We start from the raw sequence: 16,592 nt of genomic DNA, 5'->3' as shown, positions 1-16,592 counted from the left end.
CCCCCCATAAGGAGGGAAAGCCTCAAAAGGTAATTGCAAAAGAAGTTGGATGTTCCCAAAGTGCTGTATCAAAGCACATTAATAGAAAGTTATGTGGGAGGGAAAAGTGTGGAAGAAAAAGGTGCACAAGCAGCAGGGATGACCACAGCCTGGAGAGGATTGTCAGGAAAAGGCCATTCAAAAGTGCTGGGGACTTTCACAAGGAGTGGACTGAGGCTGGAGTCAGTGCATCAAGAGTCACCACACACAGACGGATCCTGGACATGGGCTTCAAATGTCGTATTCCTCTTGTCAAGCCGCTCCTGAACAACAAACAATGTCAGAAGCGTCTTACCTGGGCTAAAAAAAACCAGACCTGGTCTGTTGCTCAGTGGTCCAAAGTCCTCTTTTCTGATGAGAGCAACTTTTGCATCTCATTTGGAAACCAAGGACCCAGAGTCTGGAGGAAGAATGGAGAGGCACACACTGCAAGATGCTTGAAGTCCAGTGTGAAGTTTCCACAGTCTGTGTTGATTTGGGGAGCCATGTCATCTGCTGGTATTGGTCCAATGTGCTTCATTAAGTCCAGGGTCAATGCAGCCGTCTACCAGGAGATTTTTGGAGCACTTCATGCTTCCTTCCACAGATGAGCTTTATGGGGATGCTGACTTCATTTTCCAGCAGGACTCGGCACTTGCCCACACTGCCAAAAGCACCAAAACCTGGTTCAATGACCGTGGGATTACTGTGCTTCATTGGCCAGCACTCATCTGACATGAATCCTATAGAGAATCTATGGGGCATTGCCAAGAGAAAGATGAGAGACATGAGACCGAACAATGCAGAAGAGCTGAAGGCTGCTATTGAAGCATCCGGTTCTTCCATAACACCTCAGCAGTGCCACAGGCTGATAGCTTCCATGCCACGCCTCATTGAGGCAGTAATTGCTGCAAAAGGGGCCCAAACCAAGTACTGAGTACATATGCATGCTTCTACTTTTCAGAGGTCCGATATTGTTCTATGTACAATCCTTGTTTTATTGATTGCATGTAATATTCTAATTTTCTGAGATTGTGGATTTCATGAGCTGTAAGCCATAATCACCACAATTATGACAAATCACAGCTTGAACTATCTTGCTTTGCATGTAGTGAGTCTATCTCATATATTAGTTTTACCTTTTAAGTTGCATTACTGAAATAAATGAACTTTTGCACGATATTCTAATTTTTCAAGTTTCACCTGTATTCTATTCTATTCTATTCTATTCTATTCTATTCTATTCTATTCTATTCTATTCTATTCTATCCTATCCTATCCTATTCTTTCCTTCCTACAAGAATCCTAGGAAGCAGGAATTTCATAGCCCCAATCCCTGCATGAGTCATTAGGAGATTCACAGGTGGCAGCACCACCTGAAATGGAGCCCACAACTTCCCAGCTATTCTGTACCCTTTGCTTGAATTCAAGGCAATTTTGGTTATGCATAGAAGATAAAGGATGGAGACAAAGATGCAATGTACCAGTAGCATCCTTGTTCTCTAGTTTACTGGAAGGAAAAAAACTTTTTTTTAAGTTGTTTTTCTAAGAAATAAACCTCTTTACAAATAGTAATATTGAAATATCATTGTTTTAATTGTCCCATGTTATAAACAGAGTGCAGATACAATATGTATATTTGTGTGTGTGCATGTTTGTGGGTGTTATGGTGTGTTTATGTATACTGTATATAATTATACATACACTTAGGTACAAAAACACATCCATGTACACAAAATAAAATACTGTACAACATGGTTGCCTTCCTAAGGCATAGAATGTTTTGTAATCTCACGATCTTGTGTGAAGAAAGGGAGAAAAATTGAGGTTTCTGTCACATCCTTTGAAGAAACAGCAGTCCGAGCACCTATGTCCAGCATCACATGGCCCACCCTCCAGATCCAAACTGAGATTCAGGACTCCCTGATAAGTTGCAAAAGCAAAGGTGAGAACCCAAGGCGTAGAGCTGGCTGGGGAATTCTGAGAGTTGAAGTCCACGCGTCTTCAAGTGGCTGAGGCTGAGAAACACTGGTGGAGAACATCTTAGAAGGCAGCAGGCTGCTTGATGATGCTTTCATCATTGTGAGCTTCAGAGGCTGAAGTACGAATCAAATCTTGAGGAAGGCTTTCCCGGGCTTCCTGCATCCGGTGACGAGCCCGTTGGAAAGCCTCTGCAACCAAGAGAACAGGCATGATGGTTAGGTGATGGTTCAACCTGCACAGTCAGCTAGTTCCCCTGCCTGCCCACTCCTTCCTTCTAGATTTTTTAACCGAAATCCCATGCTGAAATATTCAAAGCATGTGATGGGTTGAATACATTATGCAGGTTAGAAAGTATGTCTAATTTCTAATAGCTCTGTGGGAGAAAGAAAATGTATTGTGCAAAAACAAAACAATGATTTTGAATTCCCCTTACTCCCTTGTTCTTACACACCACCCAGAAGAACAACAAAAAAATTTTTTTTTAAAAAAAGAACTGGGTATACAAAGTTATTTTAAACTTAAAAAAAAAATATTACTCCTCTGGCAAATCTGAGTTTTTCAAGTAAGAAACAGAATGCCACATGTTTTTCATTAAATAGATAAAACACTATCCTCTTTAAATGATCCTGATGTTCAAAATAATTTAAAACAATATTTAATTAGAAGACTTGTTCATCTTTAATAAAAAAAATGAATAACCACCTATTAATCTGGGCGTTTTAAAGAAACCACTACCATACATTGAACTAAATGATGAAACAATTTAGAATTAAAATGCATAAAATGGCCATTGAGAATCCTAAGAACAAAAACAAGTGCCCTGCATGATTGGACCCCTGGACCATCAGTCTGTTATCACAGTGACCAACTCAGGACACAAGGAAGCCCACTAGTTTCCCAGCAGATGGCCTTTAAAGCAGTTACACTATCATCAAGGCTAATAATCATTAGCCCCTTGGACTTTCATCCCATGATTTCATCTAACCCATTTCTGAAGTCAACTTAGTTGGTAGCCAACAACATATCTCACAGTAGCAAATTTCAAAATGTAATTATGCATTAATATTTCCTTTTGTCTATCCTGATTCTTCCAGGATTCAAATTAATTGGGTGACCTCTGGTTCTAGAATTTTAGGAAGAGGAAAATAGCTTCTTGTCCACTTTAACTGCGCCATGCATAATTGTGTGACATTTCAGTCATGTCCCTTTCACCTACCTTCTAAAAAAGACCAAATATTGCAATCTCTCCTGATAGGGAAATTGTAATGACCAAGATCCAAATAGTTCTGCTTTGCGCAAAAACAAACAAACAAATCCTACCTGTTTTTGTGTCAAAAGCCTTACCTAAAACATTATAAAGGGAACTTTGCTGACTGAAGTTTCCTAGTCGATCCAGAACACTCCGCATGCGTTTCTTCATGGAGCTGGACTCCAGAAAAGCTCTGCCATGAAATAAGTTTTAAACTTTTAACTTTTAAATTTTGAGGACTAGTCATAAGTACTATTGTTCGGTGTTGTTGCAACTTTAAATAAGTGATCAGTAAGCAAGAACTATGTATGTGCTTCCTTACGTTTGCATCTGTATCAACGAGAATATCAAAATTAGGCATTTGAATCCAAAGGCAGACAACCAAGCTGATAACGGAAGCCACTTTTTGCTGAAACCTCTTTAAATACAGAAGGAAAGAGATTCTCTTCCCTATGCATGTTCAGAATGTCCAGAAATTGTCTCTCTAGTGAAGAGAAAATCTTACTTGGACTGCTGCAGGCAGTTCAGCCGGAAAGTGACACTCCCTGTTGTTTCAGAACGAAAACCAAAACGGCTGAGACGATCACCCTGCACAGAAGATAAGCATCAGTTTAGAGGAAGTCCTATCTGAGTTTTCATCCTTCTTTCTCAGTAAATCTGTCAAATTCTGGACCATAATGCTTTGAAGAAAATGTGGGTGGGCACGGGGAGGCAGGCACTCACTGTGAAAGTACTTGGCACTTTGGTGTAGGTTATATCCTCAAGCTCCGGAGATCCCCCAATGAAAAACCTCCGTAGTTCTGAAATGGTGCCCAACTCCACAGGACGCCATGTAGAAACAGACAGAGTGTGAACCCCTGAATCATCAGGTTGAACAGAATTGATGCCAATAAATATGGGTGGAAAAAAATCAAAAGCCTACTCAGAACATGCATGCCCACTACCAGTACGTTAGTCACTGAGATCACAATATAAAAGTTGTAGTGAAATGCAAGGCATAGGAAGTGTGTACTACAAGCAAAGGAAAATTTAGAGATACTCTACAATAGATAAGAGAAGCTAGATTTTCATGGCTTGTAAAAGCTGCCATAATACTTCTTTCACACATGAAATTGTATTTATATATTTGCTGGCTTATGTGACGTCTCAGGCACAGAGTGACTGTGGGTGGCTTATGGACTATAAATCATAGTTTATATAATGCAATGACTATGTTTGTATCATATTAAGACAAATCCAAACAACCACATTACAGCTTAGCACAATGTACAAACTCGGCAAATTTGTCCATCTCTTGGCAGTGACCATAGGAGATGTTCACATCACTTGGTGCATTAATCTTTTACCAAGGATATATTATCCCATTTGAATGGAAGGAAAGCAATCCTTCTAAACCTTAAATCATCTGCCCCCCCACCCCCCCCCAAAATTGTTGTATGTTAATCTCCTCCTAATGTGCTAAACTGAACAACAGCAAAGGACAAATGCCCCAAAACACCCAGGAAATTTCACCAATCAGTAGGAATGTGAGTCTGCTAGCAGAATGATAGAAAGGCATGATGAAGAGAGTATCTACTGTACGCTTGCCATCTTAAATGCTAAGAGCATGCCATCTTAAAAAAAGTTTCTAGAATTCCAGCAGTTAAAAAAAATAAGACTTTTCTTAACTACAGTTAATCAGAAGAACACCTAGTACTAAAATGTATGATGAACGTACTAGAGGCAAGTAAAAAAATAAAAATGTATTTTGATTTTATGTAAATCACCATAAAAGTGGTTATGTACAGCAAATCAAATAAATAAATAAAAATCAATAAACAAATCTGCCTCATGCGTTGCACCAATACAAGTTCAGTTCTACCGCTGTCTTTTACCTGGCGTTGCTGGCAGCACTACAAACCCATAGCCTTCAACACGGTACCTATGCCAGAAATCCAAGGAAAGAACCTCAAAGTACAGGACAGGCCACTCAGGGAGGGAACCTATAAGAGGAAGGAAGACAATGAATAAGACACCAGCCAGACTTGCATCAATGTCATGTTTTATTCCAGGGTAAACAGTAGGGCAATTCTGCTGATGGAGGGATGTTGAAATGCAGCTTTCCACTAGAATCAGAATGAGCCATTGCTCAGGGGCACAATCCTCCGACATAGTTGCAAGTGTTCATTGAAATGAATACAAGCTATGCAACACATCCTATTCTTCTGCAGGTCCCACCCATTACTGTAGAGTGTTTTTTTTTCTACAGCAGAAATGTACAATTGGAGGCTTCAAGGCTATCTATAGTCCCTTGAAACCGTGGCTTCAGTTCTGACAAATCTTCAAAAGTTGTAACCAATTTGTAATTTTTAATATTGGAGAAGGTGAGTGAATATATAAGTGGAGAGTGATCAGATTAATTACATTTAGCTGCAATTAAATTTTAATACGTGTTCAATTTTTAAATATAATTTATGTTTGTCACTAACAATCTTAGGGGTGGTAATGATGGTGGTATACCTCCCAAAGGCTAAATATCAACTTCAGTCTAGAAGAAATTGTGCATTCGCAAGCTAGAGAATGTTCCAGAGAATTACACCCCATAAATTAAATCCCTGTGACTCCAATGTGACAGTCCAACCAATCCCCCCAAATGGACAAAATATTCAAATCCATTAGAGCAGAATCACTTTTGAACTTCTTTCTCACACACAATGGCATGACTCACCTTCCAAGTCATCCTCTTGGGTGAAGAACATCTCCAGGGTAAATGGGAAGGAAAAAAAAGCCACCCTATGCTGGGAATGAAAAATAGTAGTATCATCTTTTACATGGGGCAGTAGGGAACAGAACATCCTGTGTGTGTTTGTGTGTGTAATGGGATAAGAAAACAAGCAAATAGGCCCTCAAGAGGGAGGTGACTTAAGCTTGATTTAGAGTTGCCTGCAACTGTGCCTAAGTGTTGCTCATATGTATGCTGTGAAAAGATTGATGGATAAGCGTAGGATTCGCAGATGTATAACTGCAACAGCTATGCAACTGTCTCCAAATGACAGAGGCATATATTCCCTTATGATGGAGAAGACTAATCCAGGCTTTAGACCAGGGCTATCATGCTGGATGCGCCATGACTGGCCCACGCCCACGCCTGGTTTAGCGAAGGGGGAAAAAAGTCCCAATATGTCACGTGACACTGCTGTGACGATGCGAGTTTGACGCCCCTGCTTTAGACCAATAGAATTGACTCCACTGGTTTTGTGCCAACACTGAAGAATTCATTTAGTCCAAGGGGGGTGTCCAAATATTTCCAAATATTTGTCTACATGCTTGAAGATCTTCTCCAATCTGTTCTCCAGATTTAATTTTTATTTTTATCTTTTTAAACATTATATCATTTTGTATAGTTGCCCATCTTGCAGTTGTGATTCTGGTGGTCATCCTAGACTAAAAGTCCCATAATTCTTATTCCCTGGGCATTCCAGTTGAATCTGTGACTATGTATGGGCCAACTAAGGTTCAACAAAATTTAATATATATCATTAAGAAATCTCAACAATTTGGTGGTACAAAACATTTAAGAATTAAAGGAGTAAGCTGAAGAAGGCTCTACTAAAACTTAGCTTTGAAATATTCGGAGAATCAGAAAACTAAAATCCATAGCAAGAACTGCATTCCAGAGTCATGTAAGTCTGCTATTCCTCAAAGTACGAAAGAAAAATGTGCCTCAGAACTGGCATGAAACACTGCGACTCTGCAAAGAGCCCCCCTCCCTCACAAATGAACCATCTTAAACATACTTTGCCATGTACTTTGCTAGTGCAAGTCTGTGTCATTCCAGAAAGTAGTTGAGATGGGGGACATGACCAGCCTAGAAAGAAAATAGAAGCTTTTAGGACTGCTGAGAAGACAGCAAGATTAATGAGCAGCTAAAGGACAAAACCTCTGCTCCAAAACCAGACACCCTTTCATTGGATACCACGTAGTTCTTGATGAATGACTGTAATTGAGCCGGGAATTACAGTCTTACATCATGGTGGTTGCTAAGCTGGTCAGCATATGACCAAGCCACATTTTATGCAGCAGTCATTAAGGAAATACCACGGTTGTTGGATGTGGCAGTTGTTAAGAGGATTCAACAGTGATTAAATGAATCCACAGAAAGTTAACATCAGAATCTAGCAAATATGCTAAAAATCATGGTCATGGTGAGTGTGTATGTGCTGCAGTTGGAACTCTGCAATCGGGTTGTAAGTATCTTTTCAGAGGACTGTTGTAACTTTGGTCATTAAGCAATTGGTCGTTATGCAAGGACTACCTGTTTTTTTCCCCCAAAACCATTAGAATTTCTTTAAGATATACTAATATGGAACAATATGGAAAGACACTGTAGATGCCTTAAAAATATTTGACCCTTTTTCTTTTCTTTACTTTGAATCATGCACACTTAGGATTAAAATGACTCTAGCGTTATAAAAACAATGCTATCTTATGTTATTAGCCACACTTCTGTTAGGTTTGTGATCTTGAAGTGTGAAGTGTGCGATGCAACAGGTAGGTAAGTGATGAGGTGGAGAAGGGAGACACAAGGATTTTTTTCTGGCTCTCATCATGAGATTGGACCTGGTACTGATTGTCCATCAGTATCTTAAGGCTGGATTTTAGGGAAAGGAGTTTTGGGAAATATACGACTTCAAATAACAAGAGGGTAGGTTCAAGGGGATGCTTGATTTACTGTGGCAAGTGAATCCCTGTATTGTTTCAATTATTTCTTTGATAGAAGCAACTCTCCAGGAGGATACACATTTCTACAAAAACGGTATGTGGTAGATGCCATACTGTATCTTCCTCCCAATCCTAAGGGCCCAATTTGTACTACTCACAGCTGGGCAGTTCCAAGAAGAAATGTATGTACAGATTGTTGTATTCATAACCCTGGGCTGAAACTAGGAAAGAAAAGGAAACACTGTAATAAAGCCTTATTCTCTGGGCCTTTTATCTTATTCTTAACCAAGCTGCCCAGTCCTATGAAGGTGCACACACCTTGCTAAAGAGACTTTGAGTTTAAAATAAAACCTGAGTGAGCTGGCTAATCAAACTTGTAGGATATTTTAGTCAAATCACAACTCTAGATCACTTGCAAACTGAAAATGTAAGCATTTTTCCTAATAACAAAAAGGCACCTAAATCAATATTAGGGAAACCACAAAACTAAATACAGAACTACAAGAGGTATAAATTAGTTAGCAGGATCACAATTTCCTCTACGCTGTCACACAGTTTCATAGGGCAAGCACAGGCTTCCAGTTACAGTTTGACCCTTAATATGCCTGGGGATCAATCTTGGGTTGAATGTGGAAGGAGGAAAAACAAAAACTCCTCTAAGAATAAAAGGCTATCGTACCTATTTCACCATTAACAAAAAGTCGGAAAATACCAGGAGCAGTCTGCAAGAGGAAAGAATGAATGTTACCCAGCAGAAAAACTGCAGCTCTACATTAGAGTTTCTGTTGGTTGGATTTTTTAAAGCCTAGCTGGCTTCCTGCACCATGGCGTGGGTGGTGTTTTTGCCCTCCCCGGGCTCTGGAGGCTTTCTTCAAGCTTCTGGGAGGGCAAAAATGGCCTCCCTGGGCTCCGGAGGCTCTCTGGAAACTAGAAACAGGCCCGTTTCCAGCCTTCCTGAACTTCTGGGAGGCCCATTTTTCACCCCCCACCCCGAACCTCCGTGTGCACCCTGCACTTACCTGCATCCAAAACAGGTTGCGTGGGGACTCCTGGGAGGGGCGGGGTGGGCGGGGCCTGCCAGGAGTGGGATTTGGAGGTTCTCCGAACTGTGCAGAATCTTAACTAGAGGTTCTCCCAAACCTCTGTGAACCCCCAGCAGCCCACCCCTGCATTTTTCCCTCTCTAGGAAAAAATCACTATTGTAACACAACCTGCAAATTGCAGGAACTTTACCTATTGCTCAAACCATGTAAAAGGTTTGTTTCCAACAATGGTAACTGATCATGAATGTTGTGGTAATGCATTACAAAGCAGAACTCCAAATTCCACCAACCTGACACTTTTCCCACTAAAAATAGAACCAGATTGTGAGGCCCTGAGGTTTTGTCCCAAACAAGTTAAGATTGGGGTCAATAGTTACAAAGTAAAGCAGACATATCTGGTGCAAAAAGAAGTCATTTACCATCTCAAAGTCAGATCCAACAAGTCCACTGAGGTACTCTTTATGTCGGCTGTACAACTAAAGAATGAAAGATACAGTCAGAAAATAAGACATATACCCCTTTTACAAATTTAGGCCCCCATTAGGAGCAAAAGATAAGAGTTCTTACATCCTTGAAGACACGTTGTTCCCGTGCTTCCTCCTTCTCTTCCACTGTGGCTGAGGCATTCTCTAGAGTGAATTTCCACATTTCCCGCTTCTCCCCTTCCAGCTCAATCCTTCAGGGAGCCAAACAACACAGCTCAACTCAGAGAAAAGATCTGTACAATTGACCTGCGATTGCCCCTTGACTCCAAATCATTTTCAGAGATCAAAGGACTCTAAGTGCTGCTCACCTGTAAGGCCCTTTTGTGCCTGTAAAATCTGGCTTGACTGTGATGACTCCATTGCCATCTACCCTGATCATGCAGAGAACATATTCATACTCCTTGCAACCAAGCCTACGGAGAAATCATTATAAAAACATGACCTGCTGCTCAGGGTTTAAATACTGGCAAGTACAAGATACATTCAGATGTGTCTGAACATACAGAACAATGTTATGTAAATCCCAGATCTAGGTCCAAAGGAAAACCCTAAGACATAGAAGATGGTTTTGAAATATTGGAGAGCTTCTATGCCATTCTAGCACCAGCACTTAGACTTATATACTACTTCACAGCGCTTTAACAGCCTTCTCTGAGTAGTTTACAGAGTCAGCATATTGCCCTCGACAATCTGAGTCCTCATTTTACCGACCTCGGAAGGATGGAAGGCTGAATCAACCTTGAGCCTGGTGAGATTCGATCTGCCAAATTGCAGGCAGCTGGCAGTCAGTAGCCTGCAGTACTGCATTCCAACCACTGCACCACCACTGTTCTTCTGGACTGCAATGAATTTGATCCATACCTGAATTCTAGGCCAGAAAGGATTTCATTCACTTGATACTTCATCACGTGGTCAAAATATAGCAGGGATTATTATATCTCTTTAGCACAGTCTTGGTTTTTGCTACCCTCTCAACACAAATTTATTCTAGAGAAAAATTCCCCAGAAATCGTAACATGTGGGACACTGTTCTCATGCAGCTGTCACCTTCAGTTCTATATCAAGGAGTGCTAATGACTTGTTCCATTTCAAACACTTCTTGGAACTTGGGGGGGGCTGAGAAAAATCAATGGGGCTGCAAAGCTTTGGTGCATAGACACACAAACTTACTTGCCTTGAGGTCCTAGGTCCCCCATAATATACATGGTCTGCACAGGAGTATTAAGGACATGGTTGTTCTTGATGAATTCTTCTGAAGGCTGCCAGGTGATAATTCGGGATTTCAGGATGTTTCCTTCTCTGCCAAGAGGGGCAAAGGAGATTGTTGCTTTTAGTGAAGCAGGTTTCCTTCTGCTTTGGCAGAACATATAGAAGAGCTATGGAATGCCAGGGTGGATCAAAATCTCTCCCCCCTCAAGCCCAAGAGATTTGTACAGCAAAAGCACTGTCCATGGCTGCACTTACACTGGCCTGCGTTCTTGTCTCCTCCTCCTCACATTAGCCATCATTTCTGCCAAATACGAAGGCACTTCCTTGTCAGAAGTGGTCATTTTCTGACCATGCTGGAATGTAAGAAGAGAGCTTGTTATACTCATTTAAACAGGAATAATGTGAGCAAAGTGGTTCCATTCAACCCAGGGAAATATCTTTTTAGTAATACTTTTGGTACAAAGCAGACAGCAAAGGCTCCAGTGGCAGCCCATCAAGGGAAAACATTTTAAAGTTTCCAAGGTTGAGAAACACTACACCAGAATTGAACACCTGCTAATTACTGTACATGCTTTCTTGGCAGTAATATGAAAGTGATTTGGTATTGCAATCTTTCAATATCTTTTTCCCACTTCCAACTCTAACCAACTGTTCTGGGCTTTCCTGGTGATCTTCCATCCAAACATCACAACGATATAAGCCTGTCTAGCTTTGAAGGAATTTGCCAAGATTACCAAGATGCTACTATCTGTCTGAACTTTATTCTCTAAGCCAAGGGATTATATTTGCAATTAACAATATTAATTATTACTTAAGGATTATAAACATATTTTACATTACTTCATATTTGCTAGTAGGAACAATTCCTCTCTTCCTATCATTCATGCTGACATAAAGAATGGACTCTGGGTCAATCATCCCATCTCCAACCTATTTCCATCTCTGTTAAAAACTTAGTACCTCTTCTAGGTTGGTGAAGCGGTCATGGTCTGTGTAGGTGAAGATCCGCTTATTCTTTCGACCTCCCAACTCTTCCAATTTTAGGATATCCTGATGGTATTGTCGGTCAAGTGGGCTCTGGCAGGCAGACTGATTCTGGTAAAGATCAACCTCAAACTAAATAGAGTAGAAAAAACAATTGTTGCTTGTATAACAAAGCCCTCCCTACAAAATCTTCAACCTATGGAACTACAGTATCAGTAAAGCACAGGTCCCAGCAAAAAACAGACAAATAGTTGGATTTGTTAGATGAGCAAATCACAATAACAAGCCACTAAATTCTGCAGGACTCATATCTAATTTAATTTCTCATATAGGTGCACTGAAGGTGAAGTATGAGAAACAAAGGGACACAGTTTGGACAGAATGTTTCACCAAGGCTACAATTCAACAAAATAGGTTGAAAGTAGTCCAAAACATTTCTATCTTTAGACTGAGCCATTAGTTTCTAAAAACCTGAATGAGAAAGTATACAAAGGAAGCCTGTCTTCTTTATTTAATGTGAAAAGGCAAACGCCCTTATGAGCATGATGTACAATATTGTTAAATTGATTCCCTATTCAAGGGAGTTCAACTAGGCAAGGAAATACCTGTGATATTCAAAGTGATAATAAAAAAGTTTTCTTTTGTATTGTTTTGAGTGTTAAAGATGTACAAAATTCCTTCTGAACATCAAATAGGCTCTTTCAAATATTTTCAATGCATCCCAAACTCCCAAATGTTCAGGGGTTTGGTGCTTAAGAATACTTGAAACAAAACACCTTTACCTCAGTGACTGAGAAAAAATGTAGGCCTATTGTTGAAATCTAGATGATTTATGGCTTCATATTTTTCAAGCTAGAAGCCTTTTGGAATGAAGTTAAACAGTCCATGAGATATCTATGTGAAATTTGCAAGAACAGCACACAATAAATTTGCAGGAACAGCACATGATCAGTCTGGACAAGAGGCTAGAACATTATGCTTGGATGAAGGAAATCTAGATTTCAATCAGTGCTCAGCCATCTGGATTACATAAGAATAAATTGAATAAGCACTGTCAGAAGCACTGAAAACTTGCTAAAATCATTAGTGGGACAATCATCCCATCTACTTACTTGACTGAAGAGTTTTTCTTGCCAGCCAATAACAGCCTCCTCTTTCTCCTCTTCAGGACCATGTCCACCTGAAACATAGACAAGCCTCCAAATTGTGCTTGGCAAGAATAATGGCTTGAAATGCTCCAACTCTCCCAGAATTTATTTTTCTCTTAGTTACCAATATACATGACATCTGGGCAGGCCTAATGATCATTTTATTACTTTAAATGTCTTTATATTCAGAATCAAAGCCAAAGTAAAAAAAACTTAGGAGTTAGCCACACTAAATCATTGCACATAGAGCGATTAATTTGGTGGCTTAACAAGAAAGCAATGCAGGAAATGAGAAAATTATGGTGGGGAGAGCAGGCAATCTCACTGACCAAGGACATTAATTTTGTTAAGGTAAATGATATCTCCTGACCACCAAAATAAAAGTTAGTTTAAAAATGAAATAAAATTGTACAGAAATATCTCTTGGTTCCATGGTCATAATCTACAAAGAGAATATTTCAATTATTTGGTTTTATACTGATCAGACTTTGCAGTTTTAAGTCTTAAGACCTGACCAGACTTCCAGAAATCATTGTTCTTAGAGTACTCACTTGCTGAGTTGTAAGGCTGAAAAGTTGACAAGCCGATGAACTGTTGGCCTGATTGGCAGAAAGATTGCTGTAGCTGCTGTAGTAGAAGGCTAGTGGAAGTAACCTGCTGAATTTTAACCCTGCAAGAAAGAAATATATTGTTTTTGGTCATCTGAAATGTGACATTCAAAGTCAGCTGCTTGGGGGGGGGAAACTGAAAGCAGAGGAAGATTACACCAAATAACTGTTCAATTTAGACTCTTGTCCCTAGTAATCATTATCAGTTGGGAAGTATCTGAATTTTAAAAAATATTTTACTTTCTTTTAAAAGATATTTAAGAATAGAATATGGATGTGTAACAAGAGTAACGCAAAAAATGGATTTACAAACCATAAAAACGATAAAATGTTAAGAAAAACATTCCTCTAATATTCTGCCAGTAACATTAAATTAAGAGAATACATGGAAATAATCACAAATCAATCAATTTAAAATTATCAATAAGGTGAAGTCAGAAATTAACAATGGCAACTATAATAATAAGAATTTTCAATCAAAATAGTAAGATAAAAATTTCTAGCTAATCTGAAATAATCTGTCCTTAATTTTATTAACCACTTAAACAGAATTCAGCATTTTAAGATCTTAAGAGAAATTCAAAGTTCAATTGTGGCAGAGATCTATATGCAGAATTATAATTCATAAATGTTTTCCAAACTGAAGTCAACAGACATATTTTTTAAAAATATGAAATCAGTTTTGACATTGAATGAATACTTCCAGAGTTGGGTCTGCCTGTCTTCTAAAGAAAGAACTGAGTGTAATTTCCAGTGAAAAGTATAAAGTATCTCAGGAGCAGTTACGTACAATGTTACTTCAGTATACTTTGTAAAAAGATATAGTTAGTGATGCTTAACAGTAAAAACAGTAGCAAGAAAAGAAAAAATCAGAATCTAAAATCTGTTTCATTCTATTGGGAGGCATTTTCCACCAAGTCTGAATTATTACATTTCCAGCAGTACTGCATATATTATCTATTTCTATTATCTGAGCCTTTATTGGTGACAATAAGTAAATGTATGGTTTCTGAATTAAATAACATTTTGATATAAAGTTTATGTTTAAATTTTCCTCTTAAATTATTAATTTTCCAGGACTGTGGATACAGGTTTTTGTTATTCTTTACAGAGGTGTAATAGTGATTTTAAGGGGTGAGTTCTCTCATTTGAGCACTTGTACTTTAAATATACTTTTCCTGATTTTCAGATTAATTTTTTATTATCTTTGATTTTACAGTAACATTAATATTGCACAGTGGATTTTATGTAGTAGTTGTGATTAAAAAACAAGATGCTATGTTTTCTCTATGCATAGAGGAAGAGCTATCATATCAGAACTGTAAAACTCCAAAAACTGCATGTTAGTTAAGGAATACCAGTCACTCTTAACATTTGCTGATTTCTAGCAGTTGTCTATAGTTTTGCAGCACATAGTAGACATATTCTAATATTAATTTTGCTTTGTTTAAAAACTTATTTTGAATTCTGCATTTGGTAACTGTTACACTCCTTGATTATATTACTTAGAACTGCAGGATATTTTTAAAACTCATTTTAAAATAAGTTCCCTAAGATCTGTTATAGATCTCTAAATGAGAGTAACTATAACTGAAATGCATGTAATTTCTCATACTTTTATTTATATTTATTTTTATCACATTATTACACATTATTTCTATATCACTGCAGCTATGTTTGTAATTATTTTGTAGCATGTCTGAAATTATTTCTTTTTGATATTTTATATCAGGAACACTAACCCTAAGTTATTTGTGCATCTTGTCTTATGCATTTATTTTATTCTCATTCCTGTTACTGTCAGTTGATGCTGTGGTTGTTTACTGCTTATTTGGCACATTGTTATCAAACCCTCAGATCTCAGCTTGCATTTTAGTCTTTTAACTCAACTTTTAACATACACCCCCATAAATGCAAGCTACTGCCAACTTCGGGGGGACGACGACAATTTCTGCATTTTTGAGGTGAATTATAAATGCCATAGGACAAGACGCTTATTATATAGTACAATGGGCTTTAAACACACTTCTTTCAATACTACCGAACATTAGAGTTGCTCCTCCGCGATTTTTCTCTCGGGGTGGGCGGGCATTATTACAGGATTTGCCGCCTGTGAGCGTTTACGGGGCATTTGAGGTGTTATTTTGAGCGTTTACACCAGTTTACTGTAAGAAAACCGAGTAAAATATATTGGTATTCCCTTTTGGAAACCAAATATATTGATGCCACAGGATCTTTTCCAGACTGATTTGTTTGACCGATGGGCGAGCTGCAAAGCAAAAGGGCGACTGGGAGTAACGGACTGGAGGCGGCAGCGGCAACTTTGAACCGCGGGAAGAGTTCGGGGCATTTCACGACAGAAAAGAGAAGGGAAGGGAGCACCAACCTGAGGCGCAGGTTACGGATGGGGTCTCGGGATCGGTAAACCGCCCCGCCCGTGTCTTCGTTCCAAGACGTCTCCGCCATCGCTCCCGGAGCGGGAAGAGGAAGGCAGCGGCGTCTGGACTAGGCCGCTTTTTCCATGGAAACGACAAGGTGGCGCTGAACATAAATATAGAAAAAGAAGAGGCCTCTAAAGCTTCAGTGGTACCGTTCCCAGGCTCCGTGGGGAAAGCCAGGGTTGACGTTCTCCGCGGGAGAATTAAGTGAAGCGATTGTGCAAGACGCATTTGTTACACGTCTCTAGATTTTCTCATAAGCGCACCAATCGTGCCTACCGTCCCTGTCCTATTGTTTTTTATTTTTCTTATAAGTATCTATCTCATGTATTCAAAACTATATTTATTCTTATACCTGTATCTTGTAAGCGATTGACAAATCAAATAAATACTAAAATACTAAATTATCCAGATCATGGTTGTCCCAAGGTGTTTTTTTCCAAAAAGCAACTGGAATTTTGGGTTGTTTTTTTTCTTTTGAAATCCCCCACCAGTCAGAACTGAAGAAGCATTTTGGATGAGAGGCAAAATGTTTTCAAAGGACAACCCCCCTCCAAAAAAAGTCCAATTGCCTTTTTGAAAAGCACTTTGTTTGTCATATAATCATTTTTTACAGACCCCTAGGCTTAGAAGAGGCCATTTAAGTTTTGGTTTGTAGAATATACAACCATATAGAATCATAGGGCTGAAAAGGACTTCAGAGGTCTTCCTAGTCCAATCTCCTGC

At 39.1% G+C, this 16,592-nt stretch overlaps 1 protein-coding gene across 3 annotated transcripts; it reads right to left on the bottom strand.

Moving 5' to 3' along the window:
• Positions 1 to 1,288: 1,288 nt before the first annotated feature.
• MKS1 (MKS transition zone complex subunit 1) lies at positions 1,289 to 15,996 on the bottom strand. Of its 3 annotated transcripts, none has more exons than XM_087958989.1 (18): positions 15,815 to 15,995; positions 13,372 to 13,490; positions 12,785 to 12,852; positions 11,649 to 11,804; positions 10,944 to 11,041; positions 10,650 to 10,829; positions 9,788 to 9,892; positions 9,562 to 9,670; positions 9,414 to 9,470; positions 8,631 to 8,673; positions 8,110 to 8,172; positions 7,027 to 7,097; positions 5,958 to 6,027; positions 5,125 to 5,232; positions 3,974 to 4,107; positions 3,756 to 3,838; positions 3,346 to 3,443; positions 1,289 to 2,189 (listed from the first exon to the last, which is right to left on the bottom strand). In XM_087958989.1, exons 1-18 carry the CDS (start codon positions 15,892 to 15,894, stop codon positions 2,062 to 2,064), a joined length of 1,770 nt encoding a protein of 589 aa, XP_087815115.1. In that variant the 5' UTR covers positions 15,895 to 15,995; the 3' UTR covers positions 1,289 to 2,061. The 3 variants fall into 3 exon arrangements, with proteins under 3 accessions (XP_087815115.1, XP_026527442.2, XP_087815119.1); XM_026671657.2 differs by having other exon boundaries at positions 10,650 to 10,778; positions 15,815 to 15,993; XM_087958993.1 differs by lacking the exon at positions 8,110 to 8,172 and having other exon boundaries at positions 15,815 to 15,996.
• Between the last annotated feature and the right edge of the window lie 596 nt (positions 15,997 to 16,592).

The sequence above is a fragment of the Notechis scutatus genome, chromosome 1 (assembly GCF_049901735.1).
Source record: "Notechis scutatus isolate UNSWTSFEM ecotype Mainland chromosome 1, rNotScu1.2, whole genome shotgun sequence".
Lineage (NCBI taxonomy): Eukaryota > Metazoa > Chordata > Lepidosauria > Squamata > Elapidae > Notechis > Notechis scutatus.
This window is presented reverse-complemented; position numbering and strand designations above follow the sequence as displayed.